This window comes from Crocuta crocuta, unplaced genomic scaffold, assembly GCF_008692635.1.
Source record: "Crocuta crocuta isolate KB4526 unplaced genomic scaffold, BGI_CrCroc_1.0 scaffold149, whole genome shotgun sequence".
Taxonomy (NCBI): Eukaryota; Metazoa; Chordata; class Mammalia; order Carnivora; family Hyaenidae; genus Crocuta; species Crocuta crocuta.
In genome coordinates this window covers 5,621,924-5,643,622 of record NW_027551561.1, presented here as the reverse complement: position 1 = coordinate 5,643,622, position 21,699 = coordinate 5,621,924, and the positions used below count along the sequence as shown (strand labels likewise).

General features: G+C 57.7%; 1 protein-coding gene across 3 annotated transcripts in view; it reads left to right on the top strand.

Annotated features, from left to right (window-relative positions):
* The window catches only part of KSR1 (kinase suppressor of ras 1), a 59,060-nt gene that overhangs the window by 14,970 nt on the left and 22,391 nt on the right, over positions 1 to 21,699 (top strand). For 2 of the 3 annotated variants that reach the window (XM_077749872.1, XM_077749871.1), the window contains 9 exons: positions 1,970 to 2,426; positions 4,398 to 4,402; positions 6,811 to 6,871; positions 11,566 to 11,649; positions 13,172 to 13,233; positions 13,331 to 13,437; positions 16,288 to 16,456; positions 18,345 to 18,386; positions 20,653 to 20,707. In XM_077749872.1, the coding sequence (XP_077605998.1) occupies positions 1,970 to 2,426; positions 4,398 to 4,402; positions 6,811 to 6,871; positions 11,566 to 11,649; positions 13,172 to 13,233; positions 13,331 to 13,437; positions 16,288 to 16,456; positions 18,345 to 18,386; positions 20,653 to 20,707 (1,042 nt within the window). Of the gene's footprint in view, positions 1 to 1,969; positions 2,427 to 4,397; positions 4,403 to 6,784; positions 6,872 to 11,565; positions 11,650 to 13,171; positions 13,234 to 13,330; positions 13,438 to 16,287; positions 16,457 to 18,344; positions 18,387 to 20,652; positions 20,708 to 21,699 lie in introns of those variants that run through there. The other variant, XM_077749870.1, reaches the window with a different exon arrangement.

Below are 21,699 nucleotides of genomic sequence, written 5' to 3'. Positions count from 1 at the left end.
CCTTGTGGTCATTGAGACTTTCTTTCACCCAAGAAAGTTGGGTGAAGGATGGTTCTCTGTGCCCGCGGCCAGTGAGCTGGGGAGATCGTTCCTGCCAGTGCTGCCTGCCCTTCATCCGAAGCGCATGCCACTAGTCACACCTGGGTTCTCCCTACTGAGTGACTCGGAGGTCCTTTTCAAGAGCCACTGCAGGTTTACTGGTGTTGGGGTGCTATTGAGACCCAGTGGCCAGCCCTGAGCTGGCTCACAGCAGTGGTGATTAAAAATGAGCAAGTTAGGGCCGCCTGGACGGCTCAGTCAGTTGAGCGTCCAACTCTTGATTTTGGCTCAGGCCATGATCCCAGGGTCACGGGATCAAGCCCTATGTCCGGCTTGTTTCCCTGGGCGGCAGCCTTGGCCCTTCTTTCGGCCCATCGGTGACAGACACGCCAGCGCCTCCTGTAGGCCGCTGTATACATTACAGTGTTGGTCGTGGCTGCCTGACCTCGGCCGCGTGTGTGGCCTCTCTGGATCCCCGTGGCCTCGTGCGCTGGGGAGGCTGCGGGAGTTCGGGGTACAAAGCACAGAGTAGGATACCTCCAGTGCGGAAGTTCATTTTGCCTTGAGTCAAAATCTACCTTCCCGAACTTTCCACTCACTGGTGAGACGAGGGAGGGGTCTTTTGCTTTCCCCACAGCAGGGTCTCTGTAGATGGGCTCCTACAGAGCCCTGCCCCCGACCCTTCGGAGTCTCTTCATCCCCTGTAAGCGCAAACCTCAAGTCCTTAGCAAGACCTCCAAGACCCCTCCTGAGCTGGGGCTGACCCTCCGACTTCATTTCTGCCTCTCCCTGCTTGTCCTCAGCTCTCAAGGCACAGGAAACTCTGTAGAAGGGGCTGTGTGTTTCCTGCCTTTGCATGCGCCGTTCCCTCTGCCCGGTACACCTGCTTCACCGTCTTCTCTAGCTGCCTCAGCCCAGGTGCCACCTCCTCCAGGAAGCCCTCCGGGCTGTTTAGGGTCCTCCTCATAGCTCCTCAGTGCCCAGACATCTCTGTCTCAGCAGACTGCTCTCTCCCTCTTTGGACTGGACTCTTCAAGCACTGTGGATGTCTTTTTCATGCCTTGATGCCCAGCGTCCAGCATGTGCTTGAACGAACAGACTGTGCCTCTGAGCTGGAATTGCACAGAGCCCCAGGGTCTCCGGATTCAACTAAAAGACCACCTCTCAGAAAGAAGTGGCTATTAACCCTGTCCTAATTGGATCTCTTTCCTAGCAAATTCCCAGGGAAGATTACTATCGAACGTTGGGATACTCTGTTCCTGATGTTTGAATTTTCTTTAAAAAAATTTTTTTTAATGTTTATTCTTTTATTTTTGAGAGAGAGAGAGAGAGAGAGAGAGAGAGACAGAGCATGAGTGGGGGAGGGGCAGAGAGAGAGGGAGACGCAGAATCTGAAGCAGGCTCCAGGCTCTGAGCTGTCAGCACAGAGCCCGACGCGGGGCTCAAACCCACAGACCGTGAAATCATGACCTGAGCCGAAGTCGGACGCTTAACCAACGGAGCCACCCGCGTGCCCCGAATGTTCCTGACATGGAGTTGTCCCCTTCACACATCCCGGCTTCTCCTTCCTGACTCTTAAAGATCAGTCACCACTTCCCTTTCTGAGGTCACCCATTTTTGGGTTGAGTGTCCGGCTTGCTGCCCACAGACTTGCCAGTAAGAACCCCAGACTAGTGCCCTTCTCGCTCTGGGCCTCATTTCCCCTCTATAAAATGGGGACAGTGACATCTGTGCTGGTGCCCCTCAGTCACAGGTAACCTCGGCGATGACGTGTGTGCACAAGAAGGCCTTGATGAAGGCTGGTAGCCGCAGCCCCCTGCTAAGGCACTGTGCAGCCTTGGACAAGGTGTTACCCTCTCTGGGCCCTGGCCACCTCCCCTGTAGATCCCTCTGGCTCCAGTCATCTGTGACGCGACTTCTTGACCCACAGGAGGAGAGCACAAAGATGACTCGGGCTGGAGCACATCGGACGCCCGGCGGGAGAGTGGCTCAGGGCCTTCGGACACCCTCTCGCAAGCCGGGCCGCCCTGGCCCCCAGGGAGCACCCAGCTGGGCAGGCCGGGCAGCAGCGCCCAGGGCCTGCGCTCCGTCTCTGTGTCAGCCCTGCCTGCCTCAGACTCCCCGGCCCCCAGCCCCTGCGAGGGCCCTGCGGACACCTGCCTCCCCCTGCACGCCAGCGGCCGGCTGACCCCCCGCGCCCTGCACAGCTTTATCACCCCACCGACCACGCCGCAGCTGCGGAGGCACACAAAGCTGAAGCCTCCGCGGACGCCACCCCCGCCCAGCCGCAAGGTCTTCCAGCTGCTGCCCAGCTTCCCCACGCTCACCCGGAGCAAGTCCCATGAGTCTCAGCTGGGGAACCGCATCGATGAGGTCTCCCCGATGAGGTGAGTGCTCCTGCCAGGCTGGTGCTCAGTTTCCCCGGACACACACACACACACACACACACACACACACCCACCCCTTGTATCAGTCAGGATCGACCAGGTTATGCTGTACTAACAAACAGGTCCTAGCTCTGTGGATCTTAAAACAACAAAGATTTCTTTCTTGCTTGTGCTACCTGTCCATCATGGGTCAGCCTTACTTTAGGTCCCAGGCTGATAGAACAGCCACTTTCTGGGACACTGTCTGGAACATTCCACCAGGGCAGAAGAAGAAAGAATTTTACACATTAGACACTAGTCATTAAATGCTCTTTTCCTACAAGCTCCACTCACCATTCATGACCCTGCTCAAACAAAGGAACCAAGAAAGGTCATTTTCCGGTATGCCCAGGTGGAGAGAACTAGAATGTCTGGCTGAAATCGCTGATGATTATCGGATACCATGTACTCCGTTCTATAACCTATTTTTTTTTACTGTTTTTTAAATTTATTTCTAGGAGAGAGAGAGAGAGAGACAGCGTGAGCAGGGGAGGGTCAGAGAGAGGGGGAGTCACAGACTCTGAAACAGGCTCCAGGCTCTGAGCTGGCAGTCAGCACAGAGCCCGACGCGGGGCTCGAACCCACGAACCGCGAGATCATGACCTAAGCGAAAGTCGGACGCTTAACCGACTAAGCCACCCAGGCGCCCCTCTATAACCTATTTTTTAACTTACCTTGTTCTCTCTGAGAACGTCCTGTCCCTACATCTTAACATACTTGACTCTTTTTCTGTAGAAAATTTTCTTAATCTATATACTTAAATAGGTACTAAGCGTCCCATGGTCCGAGATGCAGAAGCTTTGTAGCTCATGTAGTTTGTCATTGTAGGGTAGATGGTGTGACGTTACCTGCGCCATTTTCCCTCAGTCACCCCCACTGCCCTTTCAGAGCTAACCAGGTTATCAGCTTTGTATATACCTATAATTATTCAAACTACCTCATCTTTTTAACTTTTCATATTGTTCCATTGTATCGTTTAACTCTCCCCGTCCGAAAGGACGACCTTCAGGTCACTGTCAGTTTTCGTATTACAAAAACCGCCATTGTCGGGCTACCCTTGTGGGCGGGCGGGGCAGAGGGGAAGGACGGAGCTTTCTCTGGGGGTGGAACTTTCCTACCTTCCTGTACCTCTGAGGGCTGGCAACCGGGCTTTTCTCCTGACGTGTACTCTCCTTTTCTGGTCTTGGGTGGACTTGCTTCCTCTGTCCCAGTGAAGGCTGTCTTGGGTTGCTTATGGGATGGGCCCTGGACATCTCTGATGGTTTTGAGTATGTCACCCAAGGAGGGAAATGCATGCTGTTACCCACCCAGGCACCCCCGGTCAGCCTGTCCTGGCGGGGCCTGGTCCCCCGCCCACTCCCCAGAAGGGACTTCTGGACCCCTTCTGGATCCTCTTCTCCAGAGAGAAGTATGAGTATGAGTACCATGTGGTACTCACGGACGTGGGTCACCACAGGGCATCTCAGTGGGTAAACTGAGTGCATCTGTTTTTCTCAGTTTCCCCTGAGAGGAGCGTCAGGAGTGCTCTGGGCACACAATAGAGCCTCAGGCAGATGACACCACTCAGGTCCCATAGCTGGGCTCTGAGTCGAGTCCACACAGAGCCACCAGAACTAGCCCTGATGTGGACACGGAGTGCACCGGACAGTGCCACGTGGCTGGAGGCTTAGACGAGCCGATGGACGAGCGCGCCCAGCGTGGCAGCAGGGGAATTGCTTCCGTGCCACGGGGAGGCCCAGCGAGGGCACTTCTGGCCCTTCCCGTCGAGCAGCCGTCCCCGTAGTCACGCAGCCTGCCTGGGCCCGTGCCTCCGGGACTCAGTGTCCTCACCTGAGCACATGCCGGCTCCCTCCTGGGAAGTGATGTTCTGGGGACACGGTGAGCCAGCATGGTGACGTCATCCCACTTTCTCTCTTTTTTTGTCTCCTGCAGGTTTGGTAAGAGTGATTCATTTTCGTCCCCTCTGCCACCCGGGAGTCGTGTCTGTCCTGCTGTCCCCGTCAGGTGTCCTGCTCACCCTCTGTCAGTCCAGGGGGCCTTTCTGCCATCCAGAAGTGGAGGTGCCAGGAGCCACCCGCAGGAAGTAGCTCGAGGCCAGGGGGCCTTAGGATGACACGAGGCGGCCTTAGCCCAGCCAGGAGCCGCTCTCTGCGAAGCAGGGACCTTGGCATTGCCATGGGCCGTGGGCGGTCCCTCCGCAGGCCGTGTGTGTCAGCACCCTGCCATCCCCACAGGTGACCTCTGGCAGGGAGCCGTGTCTGCTGGGCCACTGCGGTAGGGACACGCCACCTGTCTGCTGATGTCCGGGGTCTTCAGGGAGGAATAGCCCCGCAGGAGTGTGGCCTGGCTCCGAATGCAGCCCCGAGAGATGGGGGCGGGGGGAGTGTGAACGGGAATGCCCCTGGGGGGCGGGGAACGGAGAAGCCCAGGCAGCCCCAGATCCCTTTCCCCGCCCCTCCACCTCCCGGGTGGGAGCCAGTGCTTGCACGTGTGGGGCGCCTCTCCTGAGCCAGAGCCGAGGTGAAGCTGGCGAGTCCACCGGGGAGGCACAGGGTGAGGGACGAGGGAGGCCTCTACCCCAGGGCACCGCACAGACTTCAGGGCCCTTCCCGGAGCCTCGGAGGAGACCCCAGCCCCTGCATCCCTAACGGCGTCCTGTCCTCCTACCGGCTGGGCTGCTGTAGTAATGCAGGCACCCGGGCAGGGAGACTGCGCGCCCAGCTCACCGGGGGCAGGACAGGGTCCTTGGGGTGCATGTCGTCTGGGTCCAGGGCGGCCGACGCCTCGCTCCTGTGCTGTCCCCGCTCCCTGCTATCCTGTGGCTGCAACGCGTTGCGAGTCAGTCATAGGCTGTGTTCAGACACACGTGGTGGAAGTCGCGTTTTTCCGTGGTCTGTTTCTTTCTACCTGTTAGACCCATGAGCTTTGACGGCCTTGGCTGCTCACAGTGAAGGCAGGGGAGAGGACTGGGGTCCCAGAAGGGAGTTGGGACAAGTCAGCCCCAGGGCAGATGTGCCAGAGACAGCCACGGGGGGTGTGCTGGTGGGTTCCTGAATCATCAGGGAGCGGCGAAGGGCCCTTTTGGTGGGGGAGGAGGAGTCAGGGCCCCCGCATGCCCTGCTCTGTGTGCTCGCTGTGCGGTACTTGTGTTAAGTGAGCCAGCACTTAACGAGCACCAGGTGTGTGCCAGGCCAGCGGGTGGGGACGGGGGTGCAGGGACGTGGCTGACTCTGAGGACGAGAGGCAGCCAGAGATCCCTCCAGCGCCGTGTTCCCGACCTTTCTGGGGTATGGTTCCTTTTGATAACCGGATAATAGTTTAGGCCCTCTTTCTAGGGAAAAGCCCACCACGTTCGGAGGATTCCCAGAGTCCCTGAAGCCCGCCCATGGTCTCTTTGAGAACCCCTCCTGCAGGAGGAGATGGGCAGCACTGAGGAGGGGCAGCAGCAGGGAGGGGAGGGGGTGCACAGGTGGAGGAGGGACAGAAGTGGGAGGGGGTGGGGAAGGGGAGGGGTGCACAGGTGGAGGGGGGCAGAAACAGGAGTGGGGAAAGGGGTGCACAGGTGGAGGGGGACAGAAGCAGGAGTGGGGGAGGGGCAGAAGGGCAGCGGGACATGTGGGCTGCCCGTGGCTGCTCCTCCGTCAATGCTGGAGGGACACCGTTGTGACGGGGAAGCCCAGGATTAGGGCAGGGAGAGCCCAGGGTCCCCAGTAGGAAGGCAGACTGAACGCTCACCTCGCAGCTGTTGGCCTGAGACTTGCCCCGCGGCTGGGCTGGTGGGACTGGGCCACCTGGGAGCATGGAAACTCCCCCTCATCCTTGTCCACCCACCCAGATCAGGCCCTGGTGGCCCTCGGAGCAAAATTCTCCAGGTGCTTCTGGCCGGATGGGTCCCAGATGTGCTACATAGCTAACCAGTCCCAAATGCTCTGCCAAGGGCCACACGGCTCCTACCCACTAAACAGGAAGTGGCCAGAAGTGAGCCCTCGCAAGGCAATCCGGTGGCCTGGGGATTCATCCGGGAGGGAGCGCGGGAGAGGGGGGTAGGCGGGGACTTCTGTCCTCCCCTCTGCTCTGTCTGCTGCTCCTGGAGCCTGCCTCTCCCCGCACCACTCACAGCGGTGGTTTCTGAGCCACGTGTGGGTGCCGGGCAGTGACGTGCAGAGAGTCAGCCAGGCAGGAGGGTAACCACACCGCCCGGCCTACCTGGCCTGCCCCTGCTTTGAATGTTCTGGGAAACATTTACCTCCTACGCAGTGAGTCCCCGCACCCACCCAGCCTGCGATCTCTGATCTAGAAGGTCCAAGGCACCGGGTTCCTCAGCCTGTGGCCCCTTTCCCTGCAGATCTCCCATACGGATCCCCGCAGATGGTACGAAGGGACATCGGGCTGTCGGTGACTCACAGGTAGGTCCAGCCAGGCTGGGGCGGGGACAGGGCACGGAGCTGGGCTCGGACCAGTGCCCTTACGAAGGGGTTGCTCCTCATTGCAGCGGCGGGGGTGGGATCTGTCCTGATCCCCATTTCTCGAGACTCTTTGCCTCTGGTCTGTCCCTCGCCTCTGTGAACACAGCCCTGTTCCCACCCGGAGACCCTGCCTGTCACCAGTGGCTGTACGGACTTGCTTGGTCCTCCCCTGCCCCTGCATGGGTCTCTTCCTCACCCTGCTGCGGGAGAACACGGGTCCCGGGAGAACCAGGCTCGAAGTCTCCAGGAGGAGGAGCTGAGAGCTTCCTGCAGGTCCAGGACGGGGTCACGTGGGACCCACACCCCCCACACATCAGAGTCCGCGGAGCACTCAAACCCCAAACCCTGGGCCCCATCTCTAACGTTGTCTGCTTAGTCGTCTGGATTTCTAATAACTTCTGGTCACCCCGGTGCTGGTGTGAGCTATAGCATAGGCCGAGGCAGGCCCTTGGTGTGGACCGGCCGGAAGGCTTGGCCTCAGCTCTTGTGAGGCTGGTGTGTGGCACCGACAGCAGGTGCGCATGCGTGGCCTCTCCTCAGCCCAGATGACCGGCAGAGCGGTGCCTTGGGATGCCTGCGTTCTAGCTGTCCCTTGATGAAGCCTGTTGGGAGCACCGCAGGGCACACTGGTTGAGAGCTTTGCAGCTTATGGGGCCTTTCAGTCCCCCTCCTCCCCGAGTGTGAGCTGCTATGCAGCCTGGAATTCTTTTTTTTCTTTTTCTTTTTTTTTTTTTTAATTTATTTCTAGGAGAGAGAGAGACAACGTGAACAGGGGAGGGTTAGAGAGAGAGAGGGAGACACAGACTCTGAAACAGGCTCCAGGCTCTGAGCTGCCAGTCAGCACAGAGCCCGACGCGGGGCTCAAACCCACGAACCGCGAGATCACGACCTAAGCGAAAGTCAGACGCCCAACCGACTAAGCCACCCAGGCGCCCCCAGCCTGGAATTCTTGCCCAGAGGTGGAGACCCGGCTGTGGCTTGAGTAATTTGCCGGAGGTCAGGCTATCAGTGAGAGAGTGACAGTGCCCTCTGGATGGCGCCCCGGCACCTCTGGAGCTCCGTCCGGGCTGATCCCCGTGGATTCTACTCGAGTCCCGTGGAAAAGAGGCTCTGGCTGACAATTGGGACAGGCCCTGCAAGCGAAGATCCCAGCGGCTCCCTCATCGGTACCCAGGGCGCCCAGGGTGATCTTCCCAGCATGGGAGCGAGCCACTCGGCACAGGACGAGAAGCTCCCCCCATTCTGCCCCTGCGGGTTGCACACCAGTAATCTCTCGGAGCCTCAGTTTCCCCCTCCGCTAACAAGACTTTTCCCCCATCCTGTGATGAGGATAAAATGGGGCGATGTGCGCCTGAGCACTGGGTGTGCCACTGGGGAGCGCTTGGTATGCAAGCACAGGCCCTAGCCTGAGCGGGGCGTGTGTCAGCCCGGACCTGGGGCACACGCCAGGCTCGGCTCTTTCTTTTGTCCTGGGGGCATCTGCTTTCACAGTGGATGCGGCTCTGTCGGCTGGCCCCGAGGGTTTCCCGGCGTGCCGCTTCCTTCCACCTGGGGCAGCAGAGGCTGCCCTCCCGTGGGGGTAGCAGCAGCCTCACCCCTCCTCGTCCATATTGCCAGGCCGACCCATTCCCTCCATGCGGTGACATCACCATCACACCTTCTGGGGGGTTTTAAACCCACGTTCCAGGCCTCTGTCAATAAGATCTAAAGTGTTTTGGTCTAATCCTAGTAGGGGAAAGCTGTCCGGGGTCCTTCCCTGGCCTGGGAAGGCTTTTACCCCCACCCCCCACACCCCTTCCTAGCACGTGTCTCTTCTCAGCCCCGGATGAGATGCCGCCAAGCTGCTCCCCTATCCCTGCTTTTGGCACAAGAGGAGATTAAAGCCCAGAGAGAGCATGTAGACCCCAGAGAGGCAGGATCAGGGCTCCTTCAAAGGCACTTTGGGGTGGGGGTGGGGCTGGGGCGGCGCCCTGGTGGCTCAGTCCATTAAGCATCTGACTCTTGATTTTGGCTCAGGCCATCATGTCACAGTTCGTGAGTTCGAGCCCCGTGTCGGGCTTTGCGCTGGCAGTATGGACAGAGCCTGCTTGGGATTCTCTCTGGCCCTCTCAAATACATAAAAACTTTTTTAAAAAGGCACTTAGGGGACATGGGTGCCTTTGTTCTAGTCCCTGGAAGCACCTGTCTTGTCTGGGTGGGGACCGTAACGCTCGGGGGCACTGCACATTCACGTACGTGGTCTCCCCAGGTCCCTGCCAGGTGAGCACAGGGGCCATATTTGCAGAGGCCCCGAGGTGCCCCACAGAAGTGCATTCTGACCTCACAGTCCGTGCTCTTTCTCTTGTGCTCTGCCCTAGTGGTCTCTCAGAGAAGCCCCGCAGGCTCTATGTTGAGGCCCCTGGGGTCCAGACCCTGCTGCACAGCTTCCCAGCTGTGTGACCTCGAGAAAATCCCCTAACCTCTCTGGTTCCTTTGCCCGCATACTGAGAATCTCAGGCCCGCCTAACTCCCCAGGGGTAGTTCTGAGAATCGAGTGAGCTCATGGTTATGGACCCTTACAAACCATTCCCCAAATACTGTTGCTATTTGTTCTGTTGTTAACCACAACATACCACGCTTTGAAAAACCTATTCCTCCAAAAATGTGAGTTCTTTCTGCCCTTAGGCCTCCCCACCCTGTAGACTGCCCTAGGCTTTTGGAGGCCACCATCCGCTCAACCCCCATCCTTCCTCCCAGTCTATCTTTTGTGGTTTTTCAGTTTCTTAGGTTTTGATTTAGTTTGGATTGAAATACACTCAACTCAAGAGGTGGAGAAGGGTGGGTATATATACTGTCCCCTCCCGCTGTCCCCAGCCTTCTGAGTCCCCCTGTAGGCAGATCTTGGCAGTTTCTTGAGATACTTTTTAAACAAGCAAGTACAAGTGTATGGTTTTTGGCCTCCTTTTTCTATTTNTCTGAGTCCCCCTGTAGGCAGATCTTGGCAGTTTCTTGAGATACTTTTTAAACAAGGGTAGTACAAGTGTATGGTTTTTGGCCTCCTTTTTCTATTCTCACACGGATATTATTGACACTGTTCTACCCTCCGCTTTTTTTCTTTTAAAAATTGAGGCATCTTCAGATTCTGTGTCTCCCTCTCTGCCCCTCCCTCCGCTGCTCATGCGCGCGCTCTCCTTTACTCTCTCTCAAAAATAAATAAACATTAAAAAATTTTTAAAAGTGGGGGCGCCTGGGTGGCTCAGTCTGTTAAGCATCCGCCTTCAGCTCAGGTCATGATCTTGCAGTTCATGGGTTTGAGCCCCGCATCGGGCTCTGTGCTGACAGCTCAGAGCCTGGAGCCTGCTTCAGATTCTGTGTCTCCCTCTCTCTCTGCCCCTCCCCTGTTCATTTCCTCTCTCTCCCTCTCTCTCCCTCTCTCTCCCTCTCTCTCAAAAATAAATAAACATTAAAAAAAATTTTTTTTTAAAGAGGGACACCTGAGTGCCTCAGATAAGCTTCCGACTTCAGCTTTAGGTCATGATCTTGCAGTTTGTGAGTTTGAGCCCCACATCGGGCTCTGTGCTGACAGTTCAGAGCCTAGAGCCTCCTTTGGATTCTATGTCTCCCTCTCTCTCTGCCCCTCCCCACTCATGCTCTGTCTCTGTCTCTTTGAAAAATAAAGGTTAAAAAATTTTTTTTGAGTGAAGGCATCATTTCCATAGCACTGGGTGCACAAATTTTCACCTATCCACACACGTGTATCAGCCAGGTGAAGATTCAGAGCATTCCACACCCCTCCCCACCCCCCAGAAATTGGCCTGTGGCCCTTTCCAGTTAATAGCAATTCCACCCAGAGGTGACTGTTCATTTATGTCATTGTAGGTTACTTTTTCCTGTATTTGAGCTTCATACGAATGGAGTCATGTAGTACTTATTCCCCCTGAAAATATGACTTGGAGATCATTCCATATTTTTACCAAAAATGAGCTTTCCTATCTCCTGGTCTCACGGTGCCCCGTCATGTGACTGGGCTGGCCCTGACACAGTCTGTCGCTGATATGCCAAAACAGCATAGGTTGTTTACAGTCTTCTTCTTTTAAGTTTATTTATTCTTATTTTTTTGATAGTGCGCATGCAAGCGGGAGAGGGACAGAGAGGAAGGAGAGAGAGAAAATCCCAAGCGGGCTCCACGCTGTCAGTGCAGAGCCCGACACGGGGCTCGAGCCCATGACCCTTGAGATCATGATCTGAGCTGAAATTGAGCATCGGTCGCCCAGCCACCCGAGCCCCCCACGCTCCCCTGTTTGTAGCCTTTCACTGCTGCAGATCTGCTGCAGGGAGTAACCTTGTCATTTGACACCAGCAGGAGCGTCCCTGGGATAAACCACTAAGACTGGACTCGCTCGATGTGCATACTTGTCATTTCCGTTGCTGCCACCAGGGGGCTGGCCTCGGTGACCACACTGACTTTAGGAGCTGGGCGGTCATGACTTTGTGGCTGGGAAACCTGAATGCCCAAGGGAAAGGCGTCCCTGCCCCCGCCCAGGAGAGGGTTCCCGCGGCTCCGGGATGGAACCCAGCCCCCTGTTTCCCTGGGGCCCTGCCCAGGCTCCGGTGTCCCAGCCACGTGAGCATTTTCCGGTGTCTTCCACCTGCAGGTTCTCCACCAAGTCTTGGCTGTCCCAGGTCTGCCACGTGTGCCAGAAGAGCATGATGTTCGGAGTGAAATGCAAGCATTGCAGGTGATGGGCGGGGGAGGGGAAGGGGGGAAATGCCAGGCGTCAGTAACAGCCCTGCTACTTGATTCTTGGCCTTCGGTTGAGTCCGATTTCAAGGGAACCCCTTTGAAAGTTCTTAAATCTCTTTGTGACCCCGTTCGGCACCCCCTGGTATGGTCAGCGCTTTTCTAAGGAGATTCAGGAAGCGTCAAGCAAGACGTAAGAAGGGGAGATCTGAGGTGGGCTTTGAAGGATGATTAGAAGTTTACCAGGTGGACGCAGGAAGAATGAGAATTCCAGGCCTTTTACCTCGTACAAAGTTAGTGAGGAATGGGAGGGCCTTTCTGGAAACTCTAAGGAGTTTAGCCTTACGTTTTTAGATGTAGGAGAAGGGGACGGGCAGTGGTAAAAACAGACGGGTGGTGGTATTCACCGAAGTGGAGTGTTCAGGGAGAATGTAGATCGTACACAAATCCCACTTTCTTGTTTCGTACCATTGTGCTTTCTGGAGGGAGTCAAGGACAAGGATAGGAAATGGCGTGGGGGCCAGGGTGTCCTCTGCTGTCTGGCTACCCCCACCCTGCAGAGGATGGGCCTAGCGTTTTTGTTCCCAGATCACACTGCCCTCCATTGCTTTGTGACCTGGGGCAAGATGCTTGCCCTCTCTGGACCCCATTTTTACAATGGGGAAGATGATTCCAGGCCTCTTCACCTACGAGGATTGCGCCAAGTTTCCGAGCTGGTGTGTGGAGTAAAAGCACTTGGGCTCCCGCCAGGCCGGAGGGGACGGGTCTCCCACGGGTCCGTCGGATACATTGTGTTTTCCCAGTGACCCCCCCTGACCGCCAAGGGGACGCCAGAGCCTTGTCCCCAGCCTGGGTCTCCTGTGGCTCCCGGCTTTAAACTGGGGACCTCCTGCTCCCTTTCAAGTGATGCCTTTCACGTGGGGAGCACAGAGTGACTTCTGAGCCCCATGCGCTCCTACGAGTGGGGTTAGTAGGGCTCTAACTGTCCCCCCGTTTCGTCATGGAGAACCCCGAGATGTGGTAGGGCGGGCGGGACCGAACTGGGGTTTCCAGGTCTTCGCATTCCGGCCCTTGCTGGCCCTCTGACCACGTGGCTCGTGCTGCAATGCAGCGGGAGGGGCCGCCCCTGGCGTCCCCGGGACCTTTGCTAATGCAGACGTTCCCTTGGGACTCCTCTTTTTTGGAAGTTCAGACTTGCCTCCTGCTTTCTGAATGAGGGTGGAGGCTCTCCTTTCCTTGAGAGAAGACAGACGTGGGCCCCGCAGTGTGTCCGTGGGTAGGACTTCAACTGTTTGCTGTGAAGATAAGGCAGGTGACAGCAAGAACATGGTCGTGCTTGGCAGTGGCCGCCAGCACTGTCCACGGAGGATGTTCCAAACTTTGGAGCTCACGCTTGTTGAGGGATTTGTGCCGATAGAGGCAGGCATGACCCGGAGCTGCCAGGTGATGCCCGCGGGCCCCGTGGGTGCCCTGGGAGCCCCGCGTGACCCTCCGCGTGCTGACCCTGCCTTCTTTACCAGATTGAAGTGTCACAACAAGTGTACAAAAGAAGCTCCGGCCTGTAGAATATCCTTCCTCCCACGTGAGTGTTCTGCCCCTCCCCCGCTTTCTGGATTTGAGGGGGGCTTGTTTCTGTAGCCTGGTCTGTTCCCCACTAACGGTTCCCCCCTTTCAAATAGAGCCCAGGCTTCGGAGGACGGAATCCGTCCCGTCAGACATCAACAACCCGGTGGACAGAGCAGCTGAGCCCCACTTCGGAACCCTCCCCAAAGCACTGACAAAGAAGGTACGCTAGGCGGCAGGAGAACCCTCCCCCCTGTAATGCAGAGATCCGGCAGGGAAGAGGGCATGCGATCTGGGGTCCAGGAGCAGAGGGTGGCCTTCCGGGATCCCGTCTTTCGCCGTGCCCATGACCTACTTCCTCTGTTTTGACCTAACGTCTCCTGCGTGCTTACCGCACTGATGGTGGCTTTCGACAGCAGCCCCCTGGTGGCCGTGTGACCTGTTGGTTTTCAAGTGGGTTGTGTCCCAGCCCCAGACCAGGGCTTGCCATGCCCTTGCGTCCCCACCGAGGGGCGCGTGACTGGCTTCTCTGGGGCCGTGGTCGGCCTTCCGCAGCTTGGGCCAGTCTGGGTACAGTTTGGGCAGAGAGAAGAGAAGCAGGTGACATGACTGGTGAAATCAGGGACCCTGAAGATGCAGCCTGGAGTTGGGGGGGCTGTTCTGGGAGGGACTGTGGCCACATCTCCTTGTCCAACAAGGGGGTCACTGCCTGGAGGTGACGTCTCTTCTGTGCCTGCCCTTGTCTCCTCTCCTGCCTCCCTCCCGTCACTGCATCTCCCCTGACGGTGGCGGTCCCCCCCCCCGCCCCAGGAACAGGGGTGTGGGGGCGTAGGACCACAGACCTGAGCTCCAGTCCGGACAAGCCCCCTTTCCTGCTTCTGCGACCTTGGGCAAATTCCCGTACCTCTCTGAGCCTCAGTTTCCTAGTTTGGAAAGTGGGGCTGATAGTGCTTGGTGTGCAGGGTGGTGTGAGGGTAACAGGCCGATGTGCGTGAACTTGTGTGTCGGGAGCCGTGTGTGCTGTCCAGCCCGTCACAGATCAGCGCACATCCTCGGGCGGGGTGCTCGGCCCCCACCTGCCACCCCCACCCTGCCGGCATCGCTCTCTCGTCCGCCCTCCGCTCTCTGGCAACAGCGGGTGCACCCCCTACTTGCACCGTCCCCCGACACCCCTTCACTCCCGTCCGTTCTTCGGAACCCACTCAGGGCCCTCCTCCTCCATGAAGCCCTCCTGCGCGCACCTGCTTGGCCCCGACCCCACAGAGTTCTGAGTGGCGCCTTCTCTCACGTCGCCAAGGGCACTGACCGCTTGTCATCCTTCCCTGAGCCCCGTCGATGGCCATTCTCGTAATGCGGGCTAACCGTTACTAAGTTCCCGCCAGGTGCCGGGCGCTGTGCCGAGGGCCTGTCTGTCAAAGGCCAGCCTGTCTTTCCACCCTCTTCTCCAGCCGCCCCGGCTCACACCAGCTCATCCCACTCCTACCTCGGGCCTTTGGTGCCCACCGTTCCCTCCGCCTGAGACACCCCCGTCGGTGTTTACAGGGAGGGCTTGCCCGGGCGCGGGCTGAGGGTCCCCTGGCTGTCGCCTGTCTCCCCAGGCATGCTCTGGAGGGCGGGGCCATGTTATCTTCCTCCTGCCCGGTCCTTGGGTCCTGCCCGGGGGCCTGGCACATGGTGGGCAGTGGGGAAACCTTCGTATCGAGCATCGGACATGTGAAGCACGTGTTTGAAGCAGCAGCCGCTACCCCCATTTGATAGAGACCTGCTGTGGCTCAGAAGGGTGGGGTGATTTGAACGGAGTCACACAGGTGCTGAGTGGGGAGCTGGAGTCCCTCGTAGCGCCTCCCCCTGCGCCGGCCGGCCTGGTCCCGAAGAACCGGGATGGGCTCTCTGAGGACCCAGCCCCCTCCCTGACCTGCGTATGACACCAGGTGGTGGTGGCTTTCCCCTCACCGTGAGGCCCACTGCATAGCTTCAGAAGGTTCTGGAGTCCCGTGGGCACCCAAGAGGCTTTGGGCCTGCAGAAGAAAACCTGGTGAACTGAGCATTTAACCTAATTTGACCCCAACTTTTTTTTTTTTAAGATTTAATTTTAAGCAATCTCTACCCCCAAAGTGGGGCTTGAACTTAGACCTTGAGGGCAAGAGTCACACGCTCTCTTGACTGAGCCAGCCAGGCGCCCCTGGCCCCAGCTTTTCTGACCAAGGAATTCCAGCCTGTCCACCAACGGATTGGAGTTCGGGTCTGGGAAGTGGGTCAGGGCCAGGGTCCCCCATAGCATAGACTGCCCCTGTAGCCCTCTCTAAGCTGGTCCTTTGATCTTGCTGGGGCCCAAACCACTGAGCATTTATTAGACACCACTGTGCACCACACATCAAATACACTTAACAGAGGCTGAATTTAATTCATTTTTTTGGTTTATTTAAAAAAAAAATTTTGTATCATTTTATTTTGAGAGACAGCAAGTGGGGGAGGGGCAGAGAGAGAGAGGGAGACCCAGAATCTGAAGCAGGCTCCAGGCTCTGAGCTGCCAGCACAGAGCCCGATGCGGGGCTCGAACCCACGGACTGTGAGCTCATGACCTGAGTCGAAGTCGGACGCTTAACTGACTGAGCCACCCAGGTGCCCCTGAGTTTAATTCATTTTAAAAACCCTGCCGCGTGCTTGGCTCAGAGCCAGGCGCTGGGGGTATGATGAGCAGGGTCCCTGCCTTCGCAGGACACACAGGACATTCTGCAGAAAACCGCCCACGATGGCTGCCCTCGACAAACCATAGTTTAAGTGCATGATGAAAAGCGCTAGTTTTTATGGGAGCGTAAGGAGGAGGAGTGTGGTCCTCGCCGGGCTCAGGAAGGGCCCCTGGGAGGAAAGTGTGTTTGAGCTGAAGGAGGTACGAGCGGGAGTCACCTGGGGGGAGGGGCATTGGGGCGAGGGCCCCTCTGTGCCATTGTACCCTCAAATATTAGGTAAAAACATCAGGGGGCCCTGAGCACAACTCCTTGTTTTTAGGCAGGGAGGGGAGGGTCCCGCCGCACCCCGGGTAGGGCAGTGACGGCCCCACCCGCCCCTGCAGGAGCACCCTCAGGCCATGAACCACCTGGACTCCAGCAGCAACCCGTCCTCCACCACGTCCTCCACGCCCTCCTCGCCGGCACCCTTCCCGACGTCGTCCAATCCGCCCAGCGCCACGACGCCCCCCAACCCTTCTCCCGGCCAGCGGGACAGCAAGTTCAACTTCCCAGGTACCACAGGCGCGGGGCTCTGGGGTGCATTCACGATGGGGGGCCCTTCTCACACGCCCCAGCAGGCTCCAGGTCAAGCGCTGCTGCCACGGGAGCGTTTGCTGGGGGCCAGGCGCTGTGTCACACTGCAGTGCGCTACGCCGTTCAGACCTGACGAGAGCTTTGCTGAGGTGCCGCTGTCACCCCCGTGTCACAGATGGGGACACTGAGGCTCAGAGGAAGTGGCTTGCCCCCGTGAGAGCCGGGGCCAGGATCAGAGTGATGTCTCCCTGGCCCGAGGCCTGGGTTCTTGACTCAGCCCCCTCGCTGCCGTCCGGTTTGTGGGGCGGCTTCTCGTGGGCGTTGCCCGCTCAGGGCCACCGAGGTCCCGGGAGCCGGGCGGGCAGCACAGAGGCCCAGAAGGCCCCGGCCCTGCTGCTCACCTGCTCCGCGATCCGCATAAGCTCCTTGAGGGGAAGCTTTCGTCCCCTTTTCCATGCAGCCAGAGACCTGGGAAGCCGGGGTTAGGTTATCCCCACTGCGCAGATGCTGACACTGAGGCTCCGGGCAGGTGCCTGCTCCCTCTGACGCCGCTACAGCCCCGCTGCCCTGGGCTCTGCAGGGCCGGGGTCTCCCTCCTCGCTGCCAGGCCTGGGGGATCCCGTCTCTCCGAGGAGCGGACCGGGGCCCGCTCGCCTGTTTCAGAATGAGCCTTGGCCGCCCTGGCTGCTCCTTGCAGTTGGCCTTGGCCCTCCATGTATTCTGCGGGCAGAGTCCAGAGGAGGGAGGGGCCCCTGGGACGCTCCAGTTGGCTCCCGGCCAGGCCTGGCCCTTGGGGCTCCAGGCCCCGGGGTGGGGACAGCGGCACAGCTTTTCCTGTGTCCTGGGAGCCCTCATGCGGCCAGCGGGAGCCAGGCAGCCTCTCTGGGCCCTTTGCACCAGGGATTTCTTTTTGGGCGCTGGGAGACCGAGATTTTGTAGGAATCGTTTCTCTTTTGCCTGTCCCTTCGCCTTGACGCACACCTGGCTGGCTGGCTCTGCCCTGCACCGTCCTGCGCACACCCGCCTCCCCCCGCCTGCCCCAGGAGTGGGGCGATGGCCCCTTGGAATGACCTCCTTTCCCATTCTGCTCTGAAATGGAGTCTTTTGCTCTGAAACTTCTGGTTTGGGTTTTTCTAAAAGGAAGGGCCTGTTTGAGAAACAACAGCCACAGAAAAAGTCCATTTTGCGATGTCAGGCAGAACCTCTCAGCTTTCCCTGATGTCCCTGGGCTGGGCCCTCATTGTCCCCTCGCTCCGTCCAGCGTCTCTTCTCTCCCTGGTCGTGGCAGCGCTCGGGGCTGGCCCCTGGTGGCTAGCCTGGGGAAAAACAGCTCCTGTTGGGTCCCCACTCTGCCCTGTGGGGGAGCCTATCAGTTTGTGGGCAAAGGCTGCCCGTACCCCTGTTTTACAGAGTCCAGACCCCCAGCGCATCCCCTTCAGGGACCCTTAAGAGCGGTGGGTTTTTGTTTTGGATGGTGAAGCCGGGTCGCTAAACCTTCATCACTTCTGGAGGTGAAGGTGGGCCGCGGAGGTGGAGACCATTCCTCTGCACACGGCACAGTTGGCCTCTCAGTATTTCGCCCTTCTGGGCTCCCGCACATTTCCCAAGAGATGCGAGCCTGGGACGCGAGTGCCGTCAACCGGGGCTCTGCAGCAAGGGGACCACGAGCTCCCATCCCCAGCCCTCCAGGGCAAGCCCCTTCCTTCCCGGGGCACCCCCATTTCCTTCCAGTTCTTCCTCTCCTTCCTGCATGGGTCACGCCGTTCTGCCGGCCCCCTCCCCCCAAAGCAGCCCGTGCCTGGGCCCCCTCCTCCTTTGCCGCATTTGCTGTTCTGTGTGTGTGACTCACCTCCTCTTCTGTTTAAAGCTGCCTACTTCATTCATCATAGACAGCAGTTTATCTTTCCAGGTGAGTCCTTTGCACGGTCCCACTAACTGCCCCTTGCGCTGGCCCCTGTGTGCAGCCATCTGGGCACCTGGGCGGTGCCCGAGCCTCATGTCCACCTATTTCGAGAGCTGACTATGTATCACAGCTGGGAAAGGGAGACGGGTGGGTGGGCTTGAGGTGGGCCCTTGACGGCAGCAGTAGCTTGCCGGGAGGCAGGGACAGACCTTTTGCGGATGCCTTATGAGCATCTGTTACAATATCTTTTCCTACACCATGACGAGGAAACGACTTACAGAAACTGGGACTACGACTTAACTTCCCTTACAGAAAGGGAAGCCGGTCTGGGAAAAGTCAAGTCTGCAGGCTTCACTTACAGGGGCTTCACCTGCCTGAGTGTTGCTATGTGGCGCCATCTGCTGGCGGTCACGTAAAATGCAGCTTTATCATAGAAATTTTCAAGGCGGCAACTTTACATCTGATTCCCTTCCAACAGAAATCGTTGTACACACCTGCTGCGTGCCAGGCTTTGCATTTGGCCATATGCATGCCCCCAAGGGCTTTATGCCCTTAGTGCTGATTTCTCCAGTTGAGGATGACAAGCATTCGTATAAGTCATCTGCCACTTTAATTCTTAATTTAGCCGTATGACGCCTGTATGTTTAGACAAAGACCGTAGCTACTTGTTTTTCTCATGGGTTAAACGGGCCTTTCTCGAAGTCATGGTCTTTTGGTTAGTCCAGGCTTTTCTATTTGCCAACCCAGCACCGTTAGGGGAGTGATTTGGTGCGTTTGTGAAATTCTTATAGGACTCTTAGTGTGGCTTTGCCCGGGCGCGAGCGGGCTGGCCCCAGGAGGCTCTCCGCGCTGCCTCCGTGGTTTCACACCCACTTTTGCTGTGGCTCCCCTCTAAGAGCCTCCCTGCTTCCCAGCTCAGGGACCACTGTACAGGGGAGTGCTCCAAAGCATTGGGAAAACATGGCTTTGTTTCCAGAAGGATCCGTCTTGCTCTGAAGATATGTCGAGGAAGGAGAGGGAATATATGTCTGTTAAACATGGACACATTTTGGAGCAAAACACAAAATAAGCTCTTCGTGTTTAAGGGAAAGCGTGAGGCCTCCGAGGTGCTGTTCCCTCCCACTCGGGGCGCTGTTCCTCCCCATCCCCTATGCACGTGTTTATCTTCTGTGGGAATATTTGAGCTGTTTTGCAGGGGTAGGAAGGCCAGGCTGCCCCTGTTAGTGTTGTGGTATCTGGAGAGGCCTTGGCCAAGGCATCCGGGACTCCCAGCTCCCCAGGAGTGGTGGACGTGTGCGTTGTCCTGGTAGAAAAGCCCACAGCCTCTATCAGATTCTCCAAGTCTGAGCTCCCAGAGTTAGTGGGATTCAGATAACCTCACAGTAGTCTTGGATAAAGCCTTAGAGAAAGCTTGAGGGGAGCTTGATGGCCGAGTCAGGGGGTTCTTTGTCGTAGAAGGCAGGGAGAGGGTGCTGATGGCTCAGCCACTGCCGTCTACGGTCTCTCTTCTTTTGTGGACAAGAGAAGAAGGAGTGAAGGGCCGCAGAAGCAGCCATGGGTTGGGTTCCACACTGGGGTGACCATCTGGGTGGTGTTCCCCGGATGTGGGGCTTTCAGTGCTAAAACTGGGAAAAGCCCAGGGTCAGCCCCACCGGCCCAATCCTTGGGTTCTGGGAGGGTGGACTGTGCATTTCTTCCTCTCCCCTGAGAGCTGCTCCGCCCTCGGCCCCAAACCCAGAAGCCTAGGGGACGGGGCCTCTGGCTGCTGCCAGAAATCCCCAGCCGCTGAGCCAGACACTAGGTGGCACTGATGAGCCATCTGCAAGCCCTGCCCTGGGCCTCCACGGGCCGCCGCTGGCCTCCGCAAAGGAGTCTTACTCCTTTCAGAGGGCTTTTGCACCTGCTGCTGCCTTGGAGAAGGGGGGTCTGACTCCTACGGAAATAATGCCCAGTTCGTTTTTACCACTTGCTTCTATGGGGCCATTTGTCTACAGGCAAATGGGGCTAACGGGGGAATCTCAATCTCCTCGCTTACCTGGAGTCCCTTTCCGGCACAGAGCTGTGGGGGCAAAGCCATGTGCTGTAGAGGTTGTGTCCCTGTTGGGTTTTAGAAGAAGTGGCCCAGAGCACACAGGTGCAGCACTGGGGTGGAGGGCGGGGCGGGCTGCTAGGGGAGGAGCCATTCCTCTGCGTGCACTTTGTAAGCACCGTGTCCCCTGGGCTAGTGGGGAGGGGGTCTCACGCTTTATATTTGCTTTTTTGTTTCCTGCAGACATCTCCGCATTTCCCCAGGCAGGCCCGTCCCCGGATGCAGCAGACAGTACCCGGTAGGCATCCCCACCCTGTGTTCGCCTTCTTTTCTCTGGGGACTTGTTAAAGTGGGGCCCGCAGCCCTGACCCACCCCCGCCCCACCTTTAAGGCTCTGACCTGCTCTGGGCCAGCCAGGTGGGGCACTCCTCGGGCTAACCCACTCCCTGGACCAGTGACCTCGGCCAGAGGGTTTTATCTGTCTCCTGCTGGTGTAGGGATAGATGTGAACCCAGAGCAGACTTGTGACCCGAGAGAGATGGGCCAAGGCCACTCGGAGTTAGAGATGCCTACGAAAAAAAGCTCCTGTTAATGGAGCCCTTTTCCCATGTCCGGATTTGCTGAGCCCTTGACCTGTTTCCCCATACGGTCCTGAGCCTGGGGAAGGTAGGTATTAAAGTAGATGTCATCCGTAATCTACAGAGGAGAAAGCTCCTACAGAGAGGTTAAGAAATTAGGGGCGCCCGGGTGGCTCAGTTGATTGACCACCTGGGTCTCGGTTGTGGTTCAGGCCATGATCTCATTGTTCATGGGATTGAGCCTGCGATGGGCTTCTCGCTGACAGTGAAGAACCTGCTTGGGATCCTCCCTCTCCCTCTGCCCCTTTCCCACTCGTTCTCTCTCTCTCTTTCTCACCCTCAAATATTTAAAAAAAATTTTTTTTAACATTTATTTATTATTGAGAAACAGAGAGAGACAGACCATGAGCAGGAGAGGGGCGGAGAGAAGGGGAGACACAGAATCCAAAGCAGGCTCCAGGCTCTGAGCTGTCAGCACGGAGCCCAACACGGGGCTCGAACCCACAAACTGCAAGATCATGACCCAAGCCGAAGCCGGACACGTAACCAACTGAGCCACCCTGGTGCCCCTCAAAATACATAAATCTTATAAAAAAGAAAGAAAGAAACTGCATAAAGTCCCACATTAGGATTTCAGGTCCTGTGTGTGTGCCCAGAGCCCCTGCTGGGGCACTAGATTTGAAAGGGTCTTTGAGGTCCCTGCCTACCCCTC